The sequence below is a fragment of the Sciurus vulgaris genome, assembly GCF_902686455.1.
Source record: "Sciurus vulgaris genome assembly, chromosome: 1".
Taxonomy (NCBI): domain Eukaryota; kingdom Metazoa; phylum Chordata; class Mammalia; order Rodentia; family Sciuridae; genus Sciurus; species Sciurus vulgaris.
The window spans coordinates 6836065-6857026 of record NC_136461.1 but is presented as its reverse complement, the minus strand read 5'-3'; the positions used below and the strand labels follow the sequence as shown (position 1 = coordinate 6857026).

Genomic DNA, 20962 nt, shown 5'->3' with positions numbered 1-20962 from the left:
AGATACAAACTTAGGAATCATCAAATTAGAGGTAGTAATTAAAGCCAGGAAACCAAATGAAATCAATAAGAAAAACACGATAAAAAGAACAAGATTTTAAATATTGAGCCCTGGCATCACCTCATTTAGACTCAGGGAAATGAAAAAGAACCATACAAAAAACTAAGAGGAGCAGATAAGAGACAGGATGAATACCAGGAGAAAGTGTGGTAATTCTGAAAACCAGAAGAAAAAAGCATTTCAAAGCAGAGACGGTAATAGCTGTGTCAAAAGAGGCTGAAAGATCAGACTAGACAGTGACTCAGAGCAAACCATGAGAGGCCTCCCCACCTGGGGTTGATTCTGCAAAGGCTGCAAGGACAGAAGGAGGAGACTCTGAGGACTGGAGACTCATTTCAAAACTTTCTGGGTGCAGAGCTGAAGATATGAGGTGGAAGCTGGCAGGGAAAATGAGAATAAGAGAGTTCCCTTCTAAAATGCCCACAACAGAAGTAACAGCATACACACAGACTACTACAAAAATCCCCTGAAGATGGAAGAAGTGATGAGTCAGGATGGAGACGGGAACAACTAGAACCATGGACTGAGTAGGTGAGAGGGAATACGATACAGGACCCAGCTTCGATGGCACAGAGGCAGTGAGTTCATCCTAAGAAAAACTAGGCACACACAGATGTAGGCAGCTGGATGAAATGGTGATGCAGGTTCTCTCCTGACTGCATCCACTTTCTCAACGAAACAGGATGCCTGAGAGAGTGTGCACGCAGAATACTGTGTTACAATTGAAGGATAAGGTATAACATCCATTAGCAGAAGGGGAAGTGAACTGGGAAACATGCTATAACTGCCTGACAGTATCATGAGTTTGTGATCATGAAGTTGTCTTGTTCCAATGCACCTCATGGACACCAGAGGACAGGACAGGAATGAACTTAATCAGAATTGCGATATAACAAAGCAAGAAAGATAAAGTGAGCCAGGTGTGCTGATGCACTCCTATAATCCCAGTTGTTTGGGAGGCCAAGAAAGATGGATCATAAGTTCAAGGGCAGCCTAGGCAACCTAGTCAGCCCTCGTCTCAAAATAGAATCTTTAATAAAGGACTGGGATGTAGCTCAGTGGAAGAGAGATTGCCTAACATGCTTGAGGTCCTGGGTTCAATCTCAGTATCACCAAAGAAAGAAAGAAAGGTAAAGTAAGAGAAAGGCACTCTCCTGTACAAATTGTAGAACAGTAGGAATGGCCTGATTATAGTGAGACAAATAGGACAATTGTTAGCACTTTTTCCAAAGAAAGTCACCACTGGAACCCTGAAATCTTCAGCCCTACTGAAAAGACCATCACAGCTTTACAAAGTCATAAAGAAGAAACATTTTAGACAAAGGTATTCATTACTAATTTTGATGTTTTGGCCTGAATGTCCCTCTTTTTTTTTTTTGGTACCAGGGATTGAACCCAGGGGTACTTAACCACTGAGCCACATCCACCAGCCCTTTTCTGTATTTTATTTAGAGACAGGGTCTCGCTGAGTTGCTAAGTACCTCACTAAGTTTCTGAGGCTGGCTTTAAACTCGAGATCCTCCTGCCTTAGCCTCCTAAATCACTAGGATTATAGGTGTGCACCACACACCCGGCCCTGAATGTCCCTCTTCTATAATTAATAGAATTAAGGATAAGAATTTTTCTGAAAAAATGGAGAGGAAATACACTGATACCTAATGAATTATAGCAACCGAAATACTTTTTTAAAATATATTTTTTATTTGTCAATGGATCTTTTATTTTATTTATTTATATGTGGTGCTGAGTATCGAACGAAGGCCTCACACACGCCAGGCAAGCACACTACTACTGAGCCACAACTCCAGCCCCCTGAAACACTTTTAATTGACAAAAAATCCTAGATCAAGAAGACAGATTATCTGAAAGGCTGGCAAAGGCAGAGTACATGAAGTATTCGTGGAACTAATAGTCACAGATCAAATTATTAGATATGATGATCCATACAATTCTCTTAGTACCTATTTTCTAACAGTTTAATTAATAATAAATCAGCAATCATAATAATTATTATAATGACACATTTTGTTTGATAGAAAAGTTATAGAGTTGAGCCTGGTGATGCACACCTATAATCCCAGCGACTTAGCAGGCTGAGGCAGGAGGATCACAAGTTCAAAGCCAGTCTGAGCAACTTATGAGAGATCCTCAGTAATTTATCAAGTCCCTCAGCAACGTAGCAAGACCCTATCTCAAGCTAAAAAAATTAAGAGGGCTGGGATATGGCTCAGTGTTAGAACACCCCTGGGTTCAATCACCAGTACCAAAAAAAAAAAAAAAAGAAAGAAAGAAAAGGTCACATGGAAAAAATATTTTTCAAATACACAGTATAAGTCAATATCATTATTTTTCCAAGAGTCCCAAATATCAACTATCACCTTGTTTATTTTAAAGAAATAAATCTTGACTATAAATACTTGTCAATGAGGTAGTTATCCAATATCACATCAGGTGACGTTTTTTGTGTTGTTTTGCTTGCAGTACTAAGAATGGAATCCAGGACCCTGCACATGCTAAGTAAGTGCTCTATCACTGAGCTTTACCTCCAGTCCCAGGAGAAACTTTATACCCTTGAAAATTTAGAGAAAAATTTCTGTGCCAATGCAGCATGAAGGAAATTTGTCATTTGACCATTAAGTCAATTTCGCATTGTTGGATTATTTTCTCTTAATAGATGGGGGTGTAGCTCTGTGGTAGAGGCTGTGCTTATCATACCCAAGACCCTGGGAAGAGAGGAAGGGAGGGAAGATAGGAGAGAGGGAAAAAGGAAAGCATCAACAAATTCATAAAATCAGCAGAATCAATTCAGTCTTAAATCACCTTGCCGGCAGAGAAGAAACCTGAGCCTGTTTGATAAAAGGAAGATAAGAGGTATGGCAAAGGAAATCCACCAGTTCGACAGATCATCACCAAAATGAGCAGGTAGTAACAAAACACGCTGCAAAGATCTTTATCCACTACTGCTTGCTGTCATTGTGGTGGAAACCTCCTGACCATTGGCTTAGCAGAAAGCTAGATCAGAAGTACAGGCTTCCCAGGTAGGAAGCTGCGGCTTACCTGCTGCACCTATTGGGGAGGTAGCTGGGGTCATGTTGTGGACATTGAGACCAAGACTCTGGGAGGGGCCTGGGGCTGACGCTGCTATCGGGGGCCCTGGAGGGTTCTCCCTCTGGGGAGAGGTAAGCGGGGTGCTCGGCTGGGAGGTCTGTCCACCAGCAAGTCGTGCCAGGCGCCGCCGTCGGATCTACAACAGGAGGGGAGAGAGGGCATTGCATGACTCAACAGCAGAAACACTGCACCTGAGCATAACTGCATCCCCGCTGCTGACGACATCAAGGACCACAGCAGAGCCACGTGGGCCTTGAAACGAAGCACTCATCTGAGAGAGCAACTCAGCAAACCAGCTTTCTTACAAACCACCATCTCACTTTTTGAAAACCACCTTAATCACCTTACCATCTGTTTATTGTACCACCCTGACTAAATTTACAATAAGCAAATTACCCTTCTACACACCAAAGCCTGTTATTTTATTTTTATTTACTAATTTTTTTTTTTTTTTCCATGATGGGGATTGAACCCCCAGCCTCATGCATGCTAGGCAAGCTCTCCACCACTGAGTTACACTCCCAGCAAGCCATTTTAAGTAAATACTATCACTTGATCACTTAAAATAAGATTTAAAACAGTCAATTCAATGAGAGAAAGATATGTCACACTAAGACAAATTTTACCAAGTTTCAGGAGTAAATGATCATTGTTTTTACTTGATTGCAATGAAAATATAATCTGCCACTTCTGCCTCTCAATACTCCAGTTATCAAGTGATTACAAATATGTACCACAAAAATCACATATCACAAAAATGTTTTCATCCCATTTTCATAATCATTAATTCCTAACCACTCAATCACCTCACTTACTACCTGCTGCTATGGGCATAAGGATACAAAGTGACCAGAGGCAGCTCGGTGTAAGAGGGCATCAGAAAGAAGGAAAGTGAGCAGGCTTGACAGCTTCTCCACTAGGAATCCGGAAGAATGAAAGTTCACTACAGCAAACACTCACAGGGAAGGAGCCTCGTCTGAGCTAGGAGCCCTGCAGTCAATCTAACACTGCAGAAAATCTGCTCCTCCTATCATTTTTAGACAAGAACACTGAGAGTTCAGCAGTCCCTCCCCGTTCCTCTGCTGCAAACACACTTCAAGGAACTTGCGTGAACCCCCTGAAGTTGTTTGGTTGGTTGCTGTGTATACTTAGATTATATAAATCCCTGGAAGAAAAGAAGAGTAGGTCTTATTTAATGAACACTTCTGTGGCACTCACTACCTTCTAGTGTGGTTCTCAGCACTTATGAATTTTTATCTACTTAATCCTCAAAACCTATTGAGACAGGTGCTTGTATCGCACCCACTTTATCTAGGAGCAAACCGAGGCACAGAAACACTGTGTACACTGGCTACACTGCTGACTACCAAGTGGCAGAGCTAGCACCTGTTCTCATGCAGTCTGACTCTAGTCTGTGATCTCATCTACACCAACAGTTTAGGGTCTCCACGGGTCCCCAACTCTTCCAGGAGGTCTCTGAGGCCAAAACTATTTTTATAAAAATACCACTCCCATTCTCTTAACAAGTGTCCAGTGGAGTTTTCCAGATGTGATTTTGCAACAGATTCAATACTGAAGTTTATATGAGAATCCAGCTGTCTTCTATTGACTGACATTAAAGAATTGCAAAAGTAAAAACAATGTCACAACACTCAACAAATTTGTTATACAAAATGCATTTTCATTGAAAACATGCTGACATGATTTTTTAAGAATTAATAAATATTTCTTAAACCTCTTAGTTCTCCTTTCTGGCATGACATGACCCACCCACACGAAAGCTATTTGGGATCCTCATTGATCTGCATATAAAGGAGCCCACCAGACCACCTTTTCATTCATCTTCACCTCCTCGGGAGTCCAGGACAGCATCTGGTCCCTAACAAGTAGTTGATGACCGCTGACCTGAACTGAACAGAGCAGGGAGAAAGCAGAGGTCATCAGAAATCACCAAAGGAGAACTGATCCTGGGATGAAAAAAGTCACTGAAGGAAAACTAGAGAAGTATATCTCTCATGAAAAAACAGGTGTCGAGAGCAGGGATCCACCTTTTCCAGCCCATTACTCCAGCCAGAGACCCATTTGCGCCCTCCCCCTTCCCCTCATCTCCTCAAACACTGCCGATTTATCACCAAGTCCTGTCACTCTTTCGTGAATCCACTTCTCCCAGCCTCTCGGTCTCACCCTACCCAGGTCACCATCCTCTCCCATCAGGGCCTCTGCAAAAGCTTTGCAAGAAATCTGTCCATGTCCACTGTGACCTGGGGGGGTGGGGGGGAGGGGAGAGCCAGCCTCAGCAATGGCGACATACTAAGCAATTCAGTGAGACTGTCTCTAAATAAAATACGAACGCGGGCTGGGGATGTGGCTCAGTGTTGAGTGCCCCTGAGTCCAATCCCCGGTACCCCCATAAATAAATAAATACTAAAATCACCATGGGATCCAGCAATTCCATCTTAGTATATACCCAAAAGAACTGAAAACAAAGACTCAAGGAAAAAATTCTGCACTGTATTCCATCAACAAATGAACAAATAAGTAAATGTCATACAGAATTGAGAGAGAGTGTGTATTAGTGCATATACACACAGAGATAGGTTTTTTCATTGTTTTTAGGTACCCGGATTGAAATCAGGGTCTGAGACATGCTTGGCAGGTGTTCTACCACTGAGTGACATCCCCAGCCCTACCAGGATATATGTTATTTAGCCTTAAAAAGAAAGGAAACTAACACTTCCTATAACACAAATCTTTGAGGACAGTCAATAAAAGACCGATTGATTCCCCGTTTATAAAGTTCCTGGAGTAGTCAAAATCACAGTGTAGAATGTTAGCTGCCAGGGATGGAAGTGAGGGAGGAATAGAGAGTTACTGTTTGCTGAGAACAAGTTTCAGTTGCACAAGATGAAAAGTCCAGGAGATGGATGGTGGGGACCACTGTGTTCACAGGGTGAGCATCCTCACTGTGGCTGACATGTGCACTTAAAAGTGGTTAACGTGGTAGATTTTATGTTAATCTTCATTTCACAATTTTTAAAAATGCAAAAAGTTTGACATTGGACTCAGTTACAATGCTGTCCATTGCAAAATCATCCTCCTTAGCAGGCACCAAAGGAACTGGAGAGGTTAGCAAGGAGAAGGCTCCAAAAAACTACAATGTAAACAGTAAAGCCACTTAGAGGAAGCTTGAATGGAATTTAGTCTGAAACATAAGCATTACATCTTACCCTATCTGCTTGTCTGAACATCAACAGGCAGGTACCTTTTTATGTGAAATCTAAAACATGTAACTTTCTGCTTTGCACTTAGTATCCAACGCAAAGTTGTCTAAGAAGACTCTTGGGAACACTCTAGACTCTAAGGAAACACTTTTCTGAAAAAGGATTGAACTCAGGGACACTCCACCACTGAGCCACTCTAGCCTTATCCTGTATTTTATTTAGAGACAGCGTCTCACTGAGTTGCTTAGTACCTTGCTTTTGCTGAGGCTGGCTTTGAACTTGCAATTCTCCTGCCTCAGTCTCCTGAGTCACTGGGATTATAGGTGTGTGCCTCCACAAGTGGCCTGAAATATAATTTTAAACTCCAGAGATTACATCTTAATTGGCTGGTATGGATAAGTATATTCAAACTGAGGACCTTATCTTCTAACACACAAACTGCCTATTTCTCAGGCAGAAAGTGCTCACAATCTGTTTCTTTTCTCTCTGGCCAAAGGCAAAATAATTTTTTCAATATCTGAAATACCTCTGAAATTGACATATATCTGATATATGACTGATGGTGTCCTATAATCACTGTCTGTGAGTGAAAACATACAAAGTCTAGTATCAAACCCATAACAATGAGGTCCTGTTCAGCTGGGGTCAAGAGGACAATAACAGTGAAATGTGCGCACACACACACACACACACACACACACAAGGTGCTAGGTGGTCACAAGGGCCACTGGGAAAAGTAAAGCACAGAAGGACAGAAGAGCCTGCACCACACTCTCACATAAAGTGGATGGAAGAACCTTCTGGGGCACCTGAAAGCCCCTGAAGGAGGAGGAAGCAGAACAGGAGGCGTGCTGGACGTGTGCTCGGTAGGCTCAGGGCTATAGCAAGAGGGGGGTCTGTGTCAGAATGTGCAAGGGGGCAACAACGGACGAGGCCAGAGGCGAGAAGGGGTCAGACCACATGGAGGCGGGCGAGAGCACTGGCTCTGGGACCCCCCACCGAGTTCGATCAGAAAAATGTTGTTACCTGACTTACATTTTTAAATTACTATTCTGGCCTCTCAGCAGAACCAACTGTAGGGAACCAAGACCGTGGACGAGAGCGCCTCCTAGGGAGCAGAGTGGGGAAAGGAAGCCGGACCGCAGCCGGCCTGGGCGGGAGCGCGAGGGCCGCTAAGTCCATCTGGGGTCTGCTGCCACAGGAGAGCTTAAGCTCTCCATCTGCTGCTGCTGGACAGATGGGGACGCAGAGGGATAAAAGTAAACACCACGTCTCAGGCCCAAGCAACTAAGCAGATCTACTTTCTGAGGAGAAGACAATGAGAATGAGGGGGAATCTAAATGCTTTTATTAAACACGCAGATGGAGGGCCAAGTAGATGCAGGATGTGCAGGTCAGAGGGACACCTGGAGACCTGCCAACCCAAGATGGCATTTAAACCATGAGGTCCAGGAGACCACATAAGCAGAGTGTGGGAAGAGATGAAGATTCCGAGGACGACACCCACTGGAGACGCCTCCAGTTGGAGATGGATCGGAAACCAATAAGACCAAGGACGTCGTGTCAAGAGACCTCTAGGCTAGTCCTCCAGGAGAACTGAGGCCAGCATTTCAAAAAAAGAGCGAGTCACTGATTCTGCTGATAGGTCTGGTAACGTGAAGACCGAGAGCTGACGCTGGGTCAGGCAACAAGGCGTCGGCAAGAACCTGGGCAAGAGCTACTCTGATGGAATGAGGTGAATGAGGTTTGAATGGAGAGGGTCTAAGAGTGGGAAGGAAAAAAGTGGAGCAGGTAGTACAGACATCGGAGGATCCTTTGCCACAAAAAAGGAGTAGATAAACAGGACTGGGGGAGCAGGTGAGGAAAGCAGGGAGTGAGAGGTTTCGCTAGTTTGTTGTTGTGTGGTGCTGCAGATCATCCCAGAGCAGCCTCACAACAGAATCCATGGACACTCAAGTCCTTACATAAAGTGATGTAGTACTGGCATAAAACCTACACACATCCTCTCATATTCTTTAAATCATTTCCAGATTACTTATAATATCTAACACAATGTAAAGACCATGTAAAAAGTTGTTGTAGTACCTTGTTTAGGGACTGACAACGAAAAAAATCTGTATGTGTGAAGTACAGAGGAGATCCACTCCAATAATTTAATCCGCAGTTCGCTGTACTGCTGAGCTGTGGACACAGGGCTGAATGAATAAGTAGAAGTACTTGAAGAACTGTGGGTGACGCTCTTTAACAAAGAGTATTTAATTATTTAAACAGTTTCTGGGCAGTTAATAGTGTGAACTAGATAATTTTGTATTGACTGAAAAATAAAACTTCGGGGTTGAGACTGGGGCTCAGTGGTACTTTCCTAGCATGTGAGAGGCACTGGGTGAAGGGGCTGGAGTTGTGGCTCAGTGGTAGAGTGCTTGCCTGGCATGTGAGGCCCTGGGTTCAATATTCAGCACCACATATAAATAAAATAAAAGATCCATTGCCAACTAAACATTTATATATTTAAAAAACAAACAAACAAACAACTATGGGTGAAGCTAACAGGCATGGTGGTGCTGGCTATAAACCCAGCAACCCTATAAACCCAGCAACCCAGGAGGCTGAGGCAGGATGATTCCAAGTTCAAGGTCAGTCTCTGCAACTTAGCAAGACATTGCCTCAAAATAATAAATAAAGAGGGCTGGATATATAGCTCAGTGGTAAGCCACCCCTGGGTTGGATCCCCAGTACTTCAATAATAACAACAATAATTATGGGTGAAGATAAGTTAATTGTGGTACACTGCTACACTGGAATCTACAAAATAATCAAATGGAGTAAGCGGTGGTCTACACAACAATGTGGAAGATTCTCACAAGCAACCTGGAGCAAAAGTTAGATATAAAGAAGTAAAGATTACTGATTCTACGTATATAAAGTTCAAAAACAATAAAACCATAACATTACTTAGAATGATGGTAATCCTTGGTGGGAAGAGGTGGGGTACATAGGAAGAAGACTTGAAAAGGCACAAGAGAGGACCCATGGGGCTTTAAAAAAAAAAAAAGTCTAGATGCTAATTTCACAGGTACATCCAGGATGAGAAAATGTACTGGGTGCAGGTAAAAACTTCATGGATATTTATCCTGTTCTTTCTAACTCATATTAAAAATAGGTTTTTGTTGCACAAGACCCTGGGTTCAATTCCCAACACCAAAATAAAAAATAAAAAAAAAGGCTTTTGTATGTTTCAAATAGAATATAACTTTAAAAAATTAATCCTACCTATCCTTCGAAACCCACTGAAAATACCATTCTTGGAGAATTCTATGATCTTTCAGATTTACTGAGAATTAAATAAAAATATCATATGTAAACACTGCACTTATGACCTAATACTGAAATCAAAAAGATAGTATTTTAACTTTTAAAAACTGTTTGGTGTATATTTCAATACAGAAAGCCTATGAGGAAACCATTTAAGTTCTCACAGGAAACCATGTTGGGATTTGCTTCACAGTTCAGTTTACCTTAAAGGCAGCTGGACTTAGGGGTTTGTGCTTGATTTCAAATCCAAATCCAACCTGTACTACTCTCTGCCTACGCAGGCTCAAGAGATACCACTTAACCTCTGAACTTCAGTCTCCACACCTTTACAATGGGATCAAAGACGAAGCAGTGAGAACTGAGAACACCTCATAGAGTTGTGAGCAAGCCACCACCCTTGTCCCTTCCCTCGTTTACTTTTCTCCTTGGCTTGTTTCCTCTGCAACATAAATTTATTGGAATACTGCTTAGTCACTGCACTCATACTCCAAGTTTCTTTTCTCCTTGCCATGGCTTGTTTCTTCTGCTGTGCTAGCTGACCATAGCCCCTCCAATGCAAGGCAGGTTTTCTCTACCACTGTGCTTTGCCCCCAGGCCCCTAAATTTCTTTCTTCTTTTTTATTTTTTCATTTTTTTGGTACCAGGGATTAACCAAGGAGTGCTTAATCACGAGCCACATCCCCAGCCCTTTTGATTTTTTATTTTGAGACAGGGTCTCACTAAGTTGCTTAGGCTAGCCTTGAACTTGAGATCCTTCTGCCTCAGCCTCTTGAGTTGCTGGGATTAAAAGTGTTCTCTACCATGCCCAGTTCTACTACATTTCTTAAGAGCAGGGATTCTCATTGTTTTTTCCTCTGATATATCCCCAGTACCTAGGATGGTGCCTGGCTCTCTTCAAATATCTGCTGAATGAATGAAAGAATAAATGAAAAATACTAGAAAATATGTACTACACATAAAATCAACAATTTTCCAGTTAATGCTATCTTTTTATAAGATGGGATGTTGCTATGTTGCCGGCTGATTTCAAACTTTAAGACTCAAGTGATCCTCCTGCCTTAGCCTCCCAAGTAGCTGGGACTGCAGGATGCACCACCACGCCCAGTTCATCATTAGCTTTAAAAAGAGCACATTCATGGAACTGGAGACTATCATCCTAAGTGAAATAAGCCAAGCCAATCCCCAAAAAAGCAAAGGCCCAATGTTCTCTCTGATATCTAGATGCTAACACACAATAAGGGCAGGGGATAGAAGTGCACTGAATTGGACGAAGGGGAATAAAGGGATGGGAATAGGAAAGACAGAAGAATGACTTGGACATAACTTTTCTACGTTCATATATGAACCATGACCAGTGTAACACCACATCATGTGCAACCACAACAATGGGAAGTTATACTCCATGTCAAAATACACTCTACTGTCATGTACACTTAAAAAGAACAAATTAAAAAATTTTTAAAAAGAGCACATTCACTATTCTTGAAAAAAATAAATAATGAATCACCTTAAGCCTGGAGCTACTTTCAGCCTGAGATGTAAAATGCAGATGCTGTAATCAGTGATGTACCAGACAATACCGTCCCTACTCACTGCAGTGCCGGCTTCAAAGTATTCCAGGAAAGATTTTCACTGTGCTGGGATTCCCCACCACTCCACAAACCCAGTTTGAAAGAAAGAGAAGGAAAGAAGGGAGACAGGGAGGGAGGGAGAGAAGGAAAGGCAAAGGGAGGGAGAGAAGGAAAGAAGACTCAAGACCATGTGATACAGACTGTGGACTGCAGAGGCAAGAGACAGAGGAGGTCTGGAGGACGTGCACAGGTAGGAGAGGCTGGGAGAACTGTCCTCCCTGGCCCCTTCTTAAAGCTCCACTGGCAAGAGAAGAAACAGGAATGCTCTGCGGTGGACAACCCATCTCCACAGTGGTGGCAGCCTGACACTCTTTAGCAACCCGAGGATCCCCAGGGAACAGATGGACAGGAAGCCCGGCTTCGCCACTGCGGGCATAAAGGCTACCTGGCTGACCTGAGTGCTGACAGAGGACAGAGCTGGGATGCAGCTCGGTTAAGCGCCGGCCCGGCGTGCGCAAGGCCCTGGGTTCCCTCTCCAGCACGGGGGTGGAGTGGAAAAAAGCCTGTCAGAGAACATATGAAATACATGCTAAAAGGAGTCTCAAAACACAAAATATGATCAAGCAGTCTTCCTTTGCTTGCTCTAGTCTTCATCCTACACATAAAGGAGTGGTATGACCTCCTTCAAATTCAACACAAGTCCTTTATAAAAGAATGTTGTTTTCCAATGTCACAGAGAAAAAACCAAAAGCATAAAAAAGGAACTTCTAATTCCTCAACTTACGTCCCAAACCACAATTCAAACCCAAAAACACCGACTGGGAAACACTCTCATTCCTAGAGTGTTTCTCATCCTGTCTCTTTCAGTTCCGATTTTACAAATGTCATTAAAATAGGGTTTTCCCCTAAACTGTCCCTATCTGATGTGGCCCTCTTACCCGTATATTCCTGATTACCTAAAAACAGATCTCAAACAGTAAGGGCCCTTGTGGTATCAGACCAAGCTAAGACAGAATGGATCAAACTTGTCCTCTATTTTTAGCAGTCTGAGTGGGGGAAAATCCATAAGACAGTGTTTAAATTTAGTAAGTAGTCATTCTGAGAGTACCTCACACTTCTACTAAAACAAAGTAAATTCCAACATCAAGAAAAACACTTGCCAATACCCTTCAGGGCGGTCTCCTTCTAAAGAGCCCACCTACTTTAGTGTTGGTTTTCTACCACTGAGACACATTCCCTGGCCCTTTTAATTTTTTGAGACAGTCTCACTAATTTGCTTAGGCTGGCCTCAAATTTGCTATCCTCCTGCCTCGGTCTCCAGAGTTGCTGGAGTGGAGGCATGCACCGCTGAGCCCGGTTCTATTTTATTATTTAAATAGTCATCTCCTCCCCTCCGCAAAGCTGATTCAGTACCTGGATAATAAAGTCCTCTAGGTTATGCTGTCACCAACAGTAACTGCCGGAGGCTGCTGGAACTCGAGGACAAAAGAAGTATTTATAGTAAGACCAACACCTACCGTCCCAGGTGCCAGTGCTCCTCAGAGAGCTCGGTTAACAACCGTGACCAGCACGGTTATCTTCCCACTTAACAGGTTACCAACGTGAAGTCAGAGTAAGTGTCCTACCCAAGGTGGCAAAGCTAGAAAGTCCAAGAGTGGGTCTGAACCTCGACCGTGTGACTGCTCACGCGCGCTCCGCACACGCACCATCCTTTCGGCAGAAATCCCCTTCCACGGCGGCAGGGACTTGCAGATGGAGGCAGTCTCCCTCCTCTGATGACACGTGCTTACAGACTGGTTGTGGAACGGGTGAGTCTATGTAGCGAACGTCGGAACCCCAGATGAGGAGCTCACCCTCTAACCACACGGAGTGCTAGAAACACCTTCTCCGAGGAGAGGAGTGGGTACAGTGAAGTAAAGGACCTCTCGATTTTCTAGTTCAAAGTATACAACATGCCAGTAAATAAAACAGGAAAAGCATGGCACAGTATGGACAAGAGAACCCAGGCATCTGTCGGGACAGTTACTAACTGCACACTGTGCCCAGGTCTGCAGCAGACACCCAAGGTAAAATAGCAGCCATGTCATAAGCCCCTCCAGGACCTCCGGATCCACTGGAAAGAGAAGGAAAGTGATGAGAAGCCAGCAGGATACAGAGCCCCGGAACTGAGGGCAGAGAACACTGGGAGGAGCGAGGCTCAGTCTGCAGCACCTGCGGCTTGGCAGGGAGGGGATCCCCATGCACCTGCCTAGGAAGCTCGGCAACACGGCATCTTTAAAAGAAAAATATGTTATTCCACTTAGTGCCTCCTGCTGCTAAAATAAAATGAGGTACATTCTCTCTCTCTCTCCCCCTCCCTCATACTAGGGATTTAGTCCCCAGCTCTCTGCTAAGATGCTGAGGCTGGATTTGAACTTGCAATCCTCCTGCCTCAGCCTCTTGAGTCTCTGCAGCCTCTTGACCCACTGCAACCAGCAAAACTGAGGTATACTTTCATGTTGTGTGCATTTGCTACAATTTATTAAAAACTATCTAAAAAGCATGTTTTACAGGCACACACTGGGATTCCCTTTACTTTTAAAAGATGGAGCTGGCAATATATCTCAGTGGTAAAGAGCTTGCCTAGCTTGCACAAGGCCCGGGGTTCAATTCCCAGTACCACAAATAAAGAATGTATATTTACTTTACTATGGACATTATTACTGCGATTGATACAGAAGTGCAGATGGCAATGACACACAATGAATTTCCTTTTTTCCCTCATCTCCTTTCACATAAGTCCTGATGGCACCATGTCTACAAAATCTACATTCAGGGGCAGCTCTGCTCCCCATCTTCCAAGACCCAGCACGACCAGGGGCTTCTGCCAGGAAGAAATCACCAGGCATAGGGAAAGAGGCAAGGCACACTCTGGCTGGTGCAGAAGTGACTCATTCATTTCTGCTCACAGTTCACTGGACAAGTCACTGGACCAAACCACCACCTGCGCAGCAAGTGGGGAAGAAGTCTCTCCCCGGGAAGGGAAGGAGCCTCTGCAGCCGTCTGCTCCTTCAGAAGACACCCTGGCAGCGCTGCCTTTCTCCCGGGACACACTGCTGCCCCTACCTGCCCCGCAGCAGCGCCATCTGCTGGGGTGTGCTCGCTGCCTCTCTTCTCATCCAGGCTCTCCTGCGCCACTGCCCAGTGCCCAGTGCCCACCTCAGCCTGGTGGCTACCCACACCTGCACAGCTCAGCCAAACCAACCTTATGCGTGTGCGTGCGTCTGTACACTTACACACACACGCAGATGCTGACAGCGCCGATGCAGCAAAAAACGATGAGCTGATGAATCCAGGCAATTCATTCAAACTTTCTGCAGATTGGATCATTTTCAGAATGAGAGAGAGAGAACACTGAGACCCAGCCGCGTGTTTACCCTCCTGTGACATCTGACTGCCCATGGTGGGCTTGGCAGACTCGGCCAGGGTTCAGGAGTGGGAGGAGGACAGCGAGCGATGAGGTCACAGAGTGCGTACATTGGTGGTTATGCCGACGCCAAGAAAGCCTGGCAGCACTAGTGTTCTCAGTCCCAGCTATCTTTCTGTCCCTGGGGTCCCAGAGAGGACTCCGATTCCTACAATAAATCCTGTTTCTTGCTTGGGCTCAATGCACTGTCCTATGATGTCCTGTGTATGTGTCGTGAATACTGCAATGTTCCAGAGACGTGACTGGCGATTTCTGCAGAGGATCAGCTTTTTTTTTCACTCTTAGTTTTTGGAGTTCAAATCCACTTACACTAGCTGTCTATTAGTGTCATGGCTGAATCATCCCTGCGAGTAATTCTGAAAATCAAGCAAAGCACTTACACTGTACCCAGGACCTGATGGGAGTTTCTTTTTCGGACCAGGTAGCATCCAGCAAGGGGGAGGGATGGAGAAGTCACACTGCTTCCCCGAGAAAGGTGAGTGGTTCTGGATGTGGTGAGACACCAGGCATGAAAGACAGGCTGCGACAAGTTCCGGGGGAGCTCGGAATACCACCCCGAGGCACTGAACTTCTTTGGAAGGCAAGGAAGAGACTTTGAAGGATTTAAGCAGGGCTATGTGGTCAGATTGATTTTTTTAAAAAACATTTTTTCACTTGTCAATGAACCTTTATTTTACTTATTCATTTATATGCAGTGCTGAGGATTGAACCCAAGTCGTCACATATGCCAGACAAGTGCTCTACCACTGAGCCACACCCCAGTACCCAGAATGATTTTTTAAAAAACCAATCACTCCAGCTCTTATGCAGAGAAGGGACTGAGGCAGGACAAAAGCCAGCCTGGTGATGGGGATGTAGAAGGGACTATTCCAGAGACATTTTATGTGTGTGATCAACAGAACTAGAAGTGAGATGCGAGGAAGAGTGAGTGGTAAAATTTCCGACAATGAAGAACACAGGAGATTTTCTTTTTTGTTTTTTGTTTTTTTTTTTTTTTTTTTTGGAGGGGAGGGTACTGGGGATTGAACTCAGGGGCACTCAACCACTGAGTCACATCCCCAGCCCTATTTTTTATTCTTTAGTTAAAGACAGGATCCCATTGAGTTGCTTAACGCCTTGCTAAGTTGCTGAGGCAAGCTGTGAACTCTCAATCCTCCTGCCTCAGGCTCTTGAGTTGCTGGGATTATAGGTATGAGCTGCTGTGCCTGGCTTTGAATCCTTCCTTTAGTACAGGTGTGTGCCACCGAGTCTGGCAAGAGATTTTAAGTAGAGAAAACAGCTGAGCACAGTGTGCACACCTGTAATCCCAGCTACTCAGGAGGCTGAGGCAGGAGGATTGCTTGAGTCCAGGAGTTTGAGGCCAGTCTGGGCAAAAGAGCAAGACCCCATCTCAAATAAAGAGATGAGTTATATTTAGACTACTGTGACACACCTGTAAAAATACACAAGTAAGGGCTGGGTTTGTGGCTCAGTGGTGAGTGCCTGACTAGCACACGTGAGGCACTGGGTTCGAATCACAGCACTGCATATAAATAAACAAAAAAGGTCCATCAATGACAAAAATATTATTAAAAAACACAAGTAAATACGTACTACAGGCACCTACCATTTGTTTTATTTACTATATTCTTGTTCTAGGATAGATTTAAAGTGATTTACAAAAAAAATTTTTTTAATGCACATTTAAGTTAAAATTGAATAGATAAATTAAGACAAAAGGAAAATGACAGCAGAAAAAGTAAAGGCAGTAGTGAGATCAGTACACATTACACGAGACCAGCAGCACTGCAGGAGACTGCCATCGCCCACGAATACCAGCAGAATCTCAAGACAGAATACAATTCAGAGAAGTGGACCAATGAGGAGAGCCAGCATCAGCTCAACAGGTGGTGTTGGATCTAACAACAGATCTTAGAGTACCTGGGACAGGTACCACAAGGGCTTCAGTTTTCTTAAGATTTTCAAGGAGGTTCCTAACTGAAAAAAGATTAAAAATCACTCTCAGGGAGTGGGTGCACATCCTTCACTTGATCCTCCATACAAACTTGCTCTCAACAGAAGTCCTGATGGGCACCGAGCTGCAGCGAGTTGAGAGGCCCTGCAAGAGAAGCCCACACACAGAGCTCTGGACAGGAAGAGCAGGGTGAGCCGCCATCAGCATGTACACGTCAGTAACTCTACGTATGGAGAGGGCAGGACCCCAGCTCAAATAAAAATCCAGTTCACATCCATATCCTGATCACTCCAGGACTGAGCTGGACCACTGGAGGTCCCAAGCATCTGGAGAATACGTGAATGCCCAAGAACAGGGCACTCATTCAGTCAGTCAGTCACCAAATGCATCTTGATCACTCTGCCTTCCTATTTTATGACAGTGAAATGTCCCTGGATCACGTCCAAGTGCGTGCAATCGTGTCACTGTGTCTGATTTCTAAGTCACGTTACTGTTGACTGGCCCTGACATTAGAGCCCAATATTTATTTTAAGTACAAGTATACTAAATATTTTTTCCAGATCAGTATAAGAGTGTTAGGCAATTAAAAACAAAACGAGACGTGTTCTACACAATTACAGAAATGTGACCAGTTGTCTTTTCCTCTCCTCTAATCTCTCCCTTTATATCTTGCTACTAAAGGAAGGATTCAAAGCCAGGCACAGCAGCTCATACCTGTAATCCCAGCAACTCAAGAGGCTGAAGCAGGAGGATGCAAGTTCAAGGCCAGCCTCAACAATTAATAGAAACCCTGTCTCAAAATAAAAAATAAAATGAACTGGGAATGTAGCACAGTTGTGAAGTGTCCCTGAGTTCACTCCCAATACCACAAAATAAATTAATTAACTCTAAAAAGGTCTGGGTATGGTATAGCTCAGTGGTAGAGCAGTTACCTAGCATACATGACACCCCTGGGTTCAATCCCAAAAATATATCAATATAAAACAGGAAACATGATAGAAGCAAAAGATTTGCCCAGAGTCTCTTGGAGGATTCTAAAATGCCCAAGGGCATGGACCCAAACCCCTTAGAAGTCAAGGTGCTAATCTGACACTGGTGTGCAAAATGGCTTATTTTCTGATGGCCACTTTTGACTATTTCATCAATCACCAGAACCCCAAGGGGCGGTCTGACTGATTGGCTAATGGATTAGTTGCTTATTGTAAAATAAAATGCAACACCCAAATACTTAATATTGATTCCTAACCTTCTGGAGCCAACTTCTTTGGGGAAAGCAAAGAAATTATTTGTCGCTCTGTCTTATAAAATCTCTGTGCAGGTGACACTTGTCTTCCACTGGAGACCTGACTAGCAAGTGGTACTAAACCGGCACCGGGACACACTTCTCCTGTGTCAGGCCTTGGCGCAGCTCTTCCACTCCATACTGAAGCAGGTCCTTGGCAGACAAGCCACCAGTGAAGCCCCCAGGTTCCCACCTCTCACTCTCTGGGGTCAGAGGTGCCTTTCCCGGGCCTGTCCCAAGGACCCTGCCCCAAGCTGCATTCCAATTGGACTGTGTGAAGGAAGTGGAGGCAAAGAGGCTAGAAGGAAAGGGGAACCCACCAGCCCTCGTCTACAACTCAAGACACCTAGAGTGGTCAGTGTCACTTGTGTAGGGGAGAGGAGAGGGGGACAAGACAGGCAGAAAGGGATGCTTCTTGGCAGGGGAGTCCAGCCTGCTGGTCTACTTCTGGCCTTGTCCTGGGCTGCCACGTCTCCATAGATGGACATGCACCATCTCTCATCTCCCAGGAACTGCCCAAGACTGATGGGTTGCTCGTTCTTGACCAAGTCCTAGACAACAGGAAAACCCTGGGCAGGTTCAGCTCCTGACAGCCTCTTCAGAGACACTCTCCAGGAAGATGTGCCCTGGGCTATGATCAGTACCCATTTCCCCTCTGGCTCTGGAAAATCGTTTCTTCATTCGAGAAATGCAGAGAGCTCTGGCAACAGAACCCTTCAGACTCACAGGACTATAGGCACACTGCCATTAGACATCTACGTCCTTGAAACCCTTACCCGTGTTGCTACAGAAGGGCGGTCAGCTCCACTGGAGGCCTCCAGATCTTTACCTGGGTCCTCGGGAGGCCAATCAGACCCTCAAAGTGCTGCTCACTGAAGCACCAAGTCCTCATTAGTAGTAGCCACATGTGGTCAATTAGTCCCTCCAGCACAGACCAAGGGGTGGGATCGCTGTCTTCGCCCCGAGCTTTAGGAGATAAAAACTCAAGGCAAGCATCTCACAGAGTCTGCCTACGGCTAACCTCCTCCCGTAGGACTCAGCTCAGCAAGGCATACCAGCTGAAGTGGTTCTCCAGGTGCCAGATCAGTGCCAGCTTCCAGGTTGCCCCCTGGAAGGTGAAGGATGCAGCACTGACATCTGAATCTCCACTGCCCGAACCCCGTCCACCAGCTCCGTCCCTCACCCAGCTCCCCCCACCCAGCCAGCTACTATCCCACTCCTGTGCCCACAGAAGCAGTTCCTGGCACCTCACCACCCAGTGCCTGGCACCCTACTGCTCAGCTCCTGATACCCTAGCACCCGGAGCCCACTAACTAGCTCCCTACACCCCACTGTCCAGCTCCATACACTTTCTCCAACAAAGGTTTGAACATATACAAACACAACAGTTCAACAAGCCCAGAAGTCGGTGGCCACAGTAACAAGTAGAGGAGCCAGCCCACCAGGCAGCTGGGAAATGTTATAGGACAGACAGGACAGAGTGGAAAGAGACGAGGGCAGACAGTGCTGTTACCCTGCCACCTCAGTTTTCCAATCACTTTCTACTTCACTTTCCAGATTACTCATTGGACTCCAAATGTGTTTACTCAAAAATTATTTTTTAAAAAAGTCAGGCATGGGGCTGGAGTTGTGGCTCAGTGGTAGAGCACTTGCATGGCACGTGCGAGGCCCTGGGTTCGATCCTCAGCACTGCATATAAATTAATAAATAAAATAAAGAAAGATTCATTGATGACTAAAAAAAAGTTTACGTTAAAAACAAACAACCAAAAAACCACCAGGCATAGTGGGACATGTCTGTGATCCTAGAGACTCTGGAGGCTGAGGCAGGAGGATCAAAAGTTGGAGGCCAGACTGGGCAACACAGAGACTGCCTTAATATAAAACATAAAAAGGAATGGGGATGTAGCTCAATGGAAGGACCCTCCTGGGCTCCATCCCCTGTATAGACAAAAAAAAAAAAAAAGCAGGAGCAGCAGCCTTCCCAACTTCATGGCATTTTGCTGCAACTCTCCAAATGAACTAAGTCATCTATCCAGGCATATATCCAACTGCACAGTGCAATTCAGTGACAATCAGAACCAGGTACAGAACTTGTAGGACTCTGTGTCAAATGAAAAGGCAGGACCCCATGTTCACATTCATGAAGAATTTCCAGATGGCAAGAGCACAGCAGTAAATCAGGCATGGAGCACACTTTTGACTTCCGGTGGCACCTCCACAAAGCTGTATCCCCATCTAGTCCAAAATGTCATTAAATCACCGTGACACTATTAGACACCTAGAATCTATACCAAGCCCTGACAGGGCACAAAGAGACAATGTGCACGGAACACACTTCGGGATGTTTAGTTAGAAAGCTAACGAAGTCAAGGGGGAGAACATGTCTATACCAGACCCAGCCTTTTCCTAACCTCAACACTGTCCCTAAAAACTGGACAGGATGGCAAAGACACGGCAGCTGGTAAGCAGCGTATACAATGACGCTGCCAGAAGAGAGAAAGTATCTTCAAAAAGAAAATAAATCATCTGATTTGAGTAAAGAGAGTTGCCTCAGTTCACTCAGGGATGGGGATGCAGCCCAGTGGTGTAGTACTTGCCTAGCATGTGTGAGGCCGTGGGTTGGGCACCCAAGGTTAAAAATAAATAAATAAATAAATAAATATTTCCAATCTCCTCACTCTTCCTTCACCCCTTTTGTACCTTCAGGCCACCCACCACTCAAGGTTTTAGAGAAAGGGAGGAGGAAGCACATCAAGGGGCAACGGTGGAATCAGTACATAAGAGGACTACAAGATGAGACGAGATTTTAGGAAGTTCCACGGGTCCCTGGAGAGAACCTGAACCCATGCTTTCACAGTAAACCTGAATCTATTTGCTTCCAGATGGAAAGACACCACGGATCATGCTGCTGGCATTATTGCATGTGAAGGGTTTGTGAGGCCCCAACTAACACTACAGTTACATACAATTCAATCTTACTTGGGAAA

The 20962-nt window shown here is 44.8% G+C and overlaps 1 protein-coding gene and 1 long non-coding RNA gene across 4 annotated transcripts in view; one reads left to right on the top strand and one right to left on the bottom strand.

Annotated features, from left to right (window-relative positions):
• The window catches only part of UBE4B (ubiquitination factor E4B), a 121518-nt gene that overhangs the window by 88927 nt on the left and 11629 nt on the right, over positions 1-20962 (bottom strand). For 2 of the 3 annotated variants that reach the window (XM_079142873.1, XM_079142875.1), the window contains exon 2: positions 3118-3304. The exons of the other annotated variant lie outside the window; for it this stretch is intronic. In XM_079142873.1, coding sequence (XP_078998999.1) covers positions 3118-3304 — 187 coding nt within the window. The remainder of the gene's footprint in view (positions 1-3117; positions 3305-20962) is intronic. 3 annotated transcript variants of the gene reach the window in all.
• Positions 16314-17519, top strand: LOC306656553. Its single transcript, XR_013762563.1, has 2 exons — positions 16314-16880; positions 17373-17519. It is a non-coding gene; the product is annotated as an uncharacterized lncRNA (long non-coding RNA).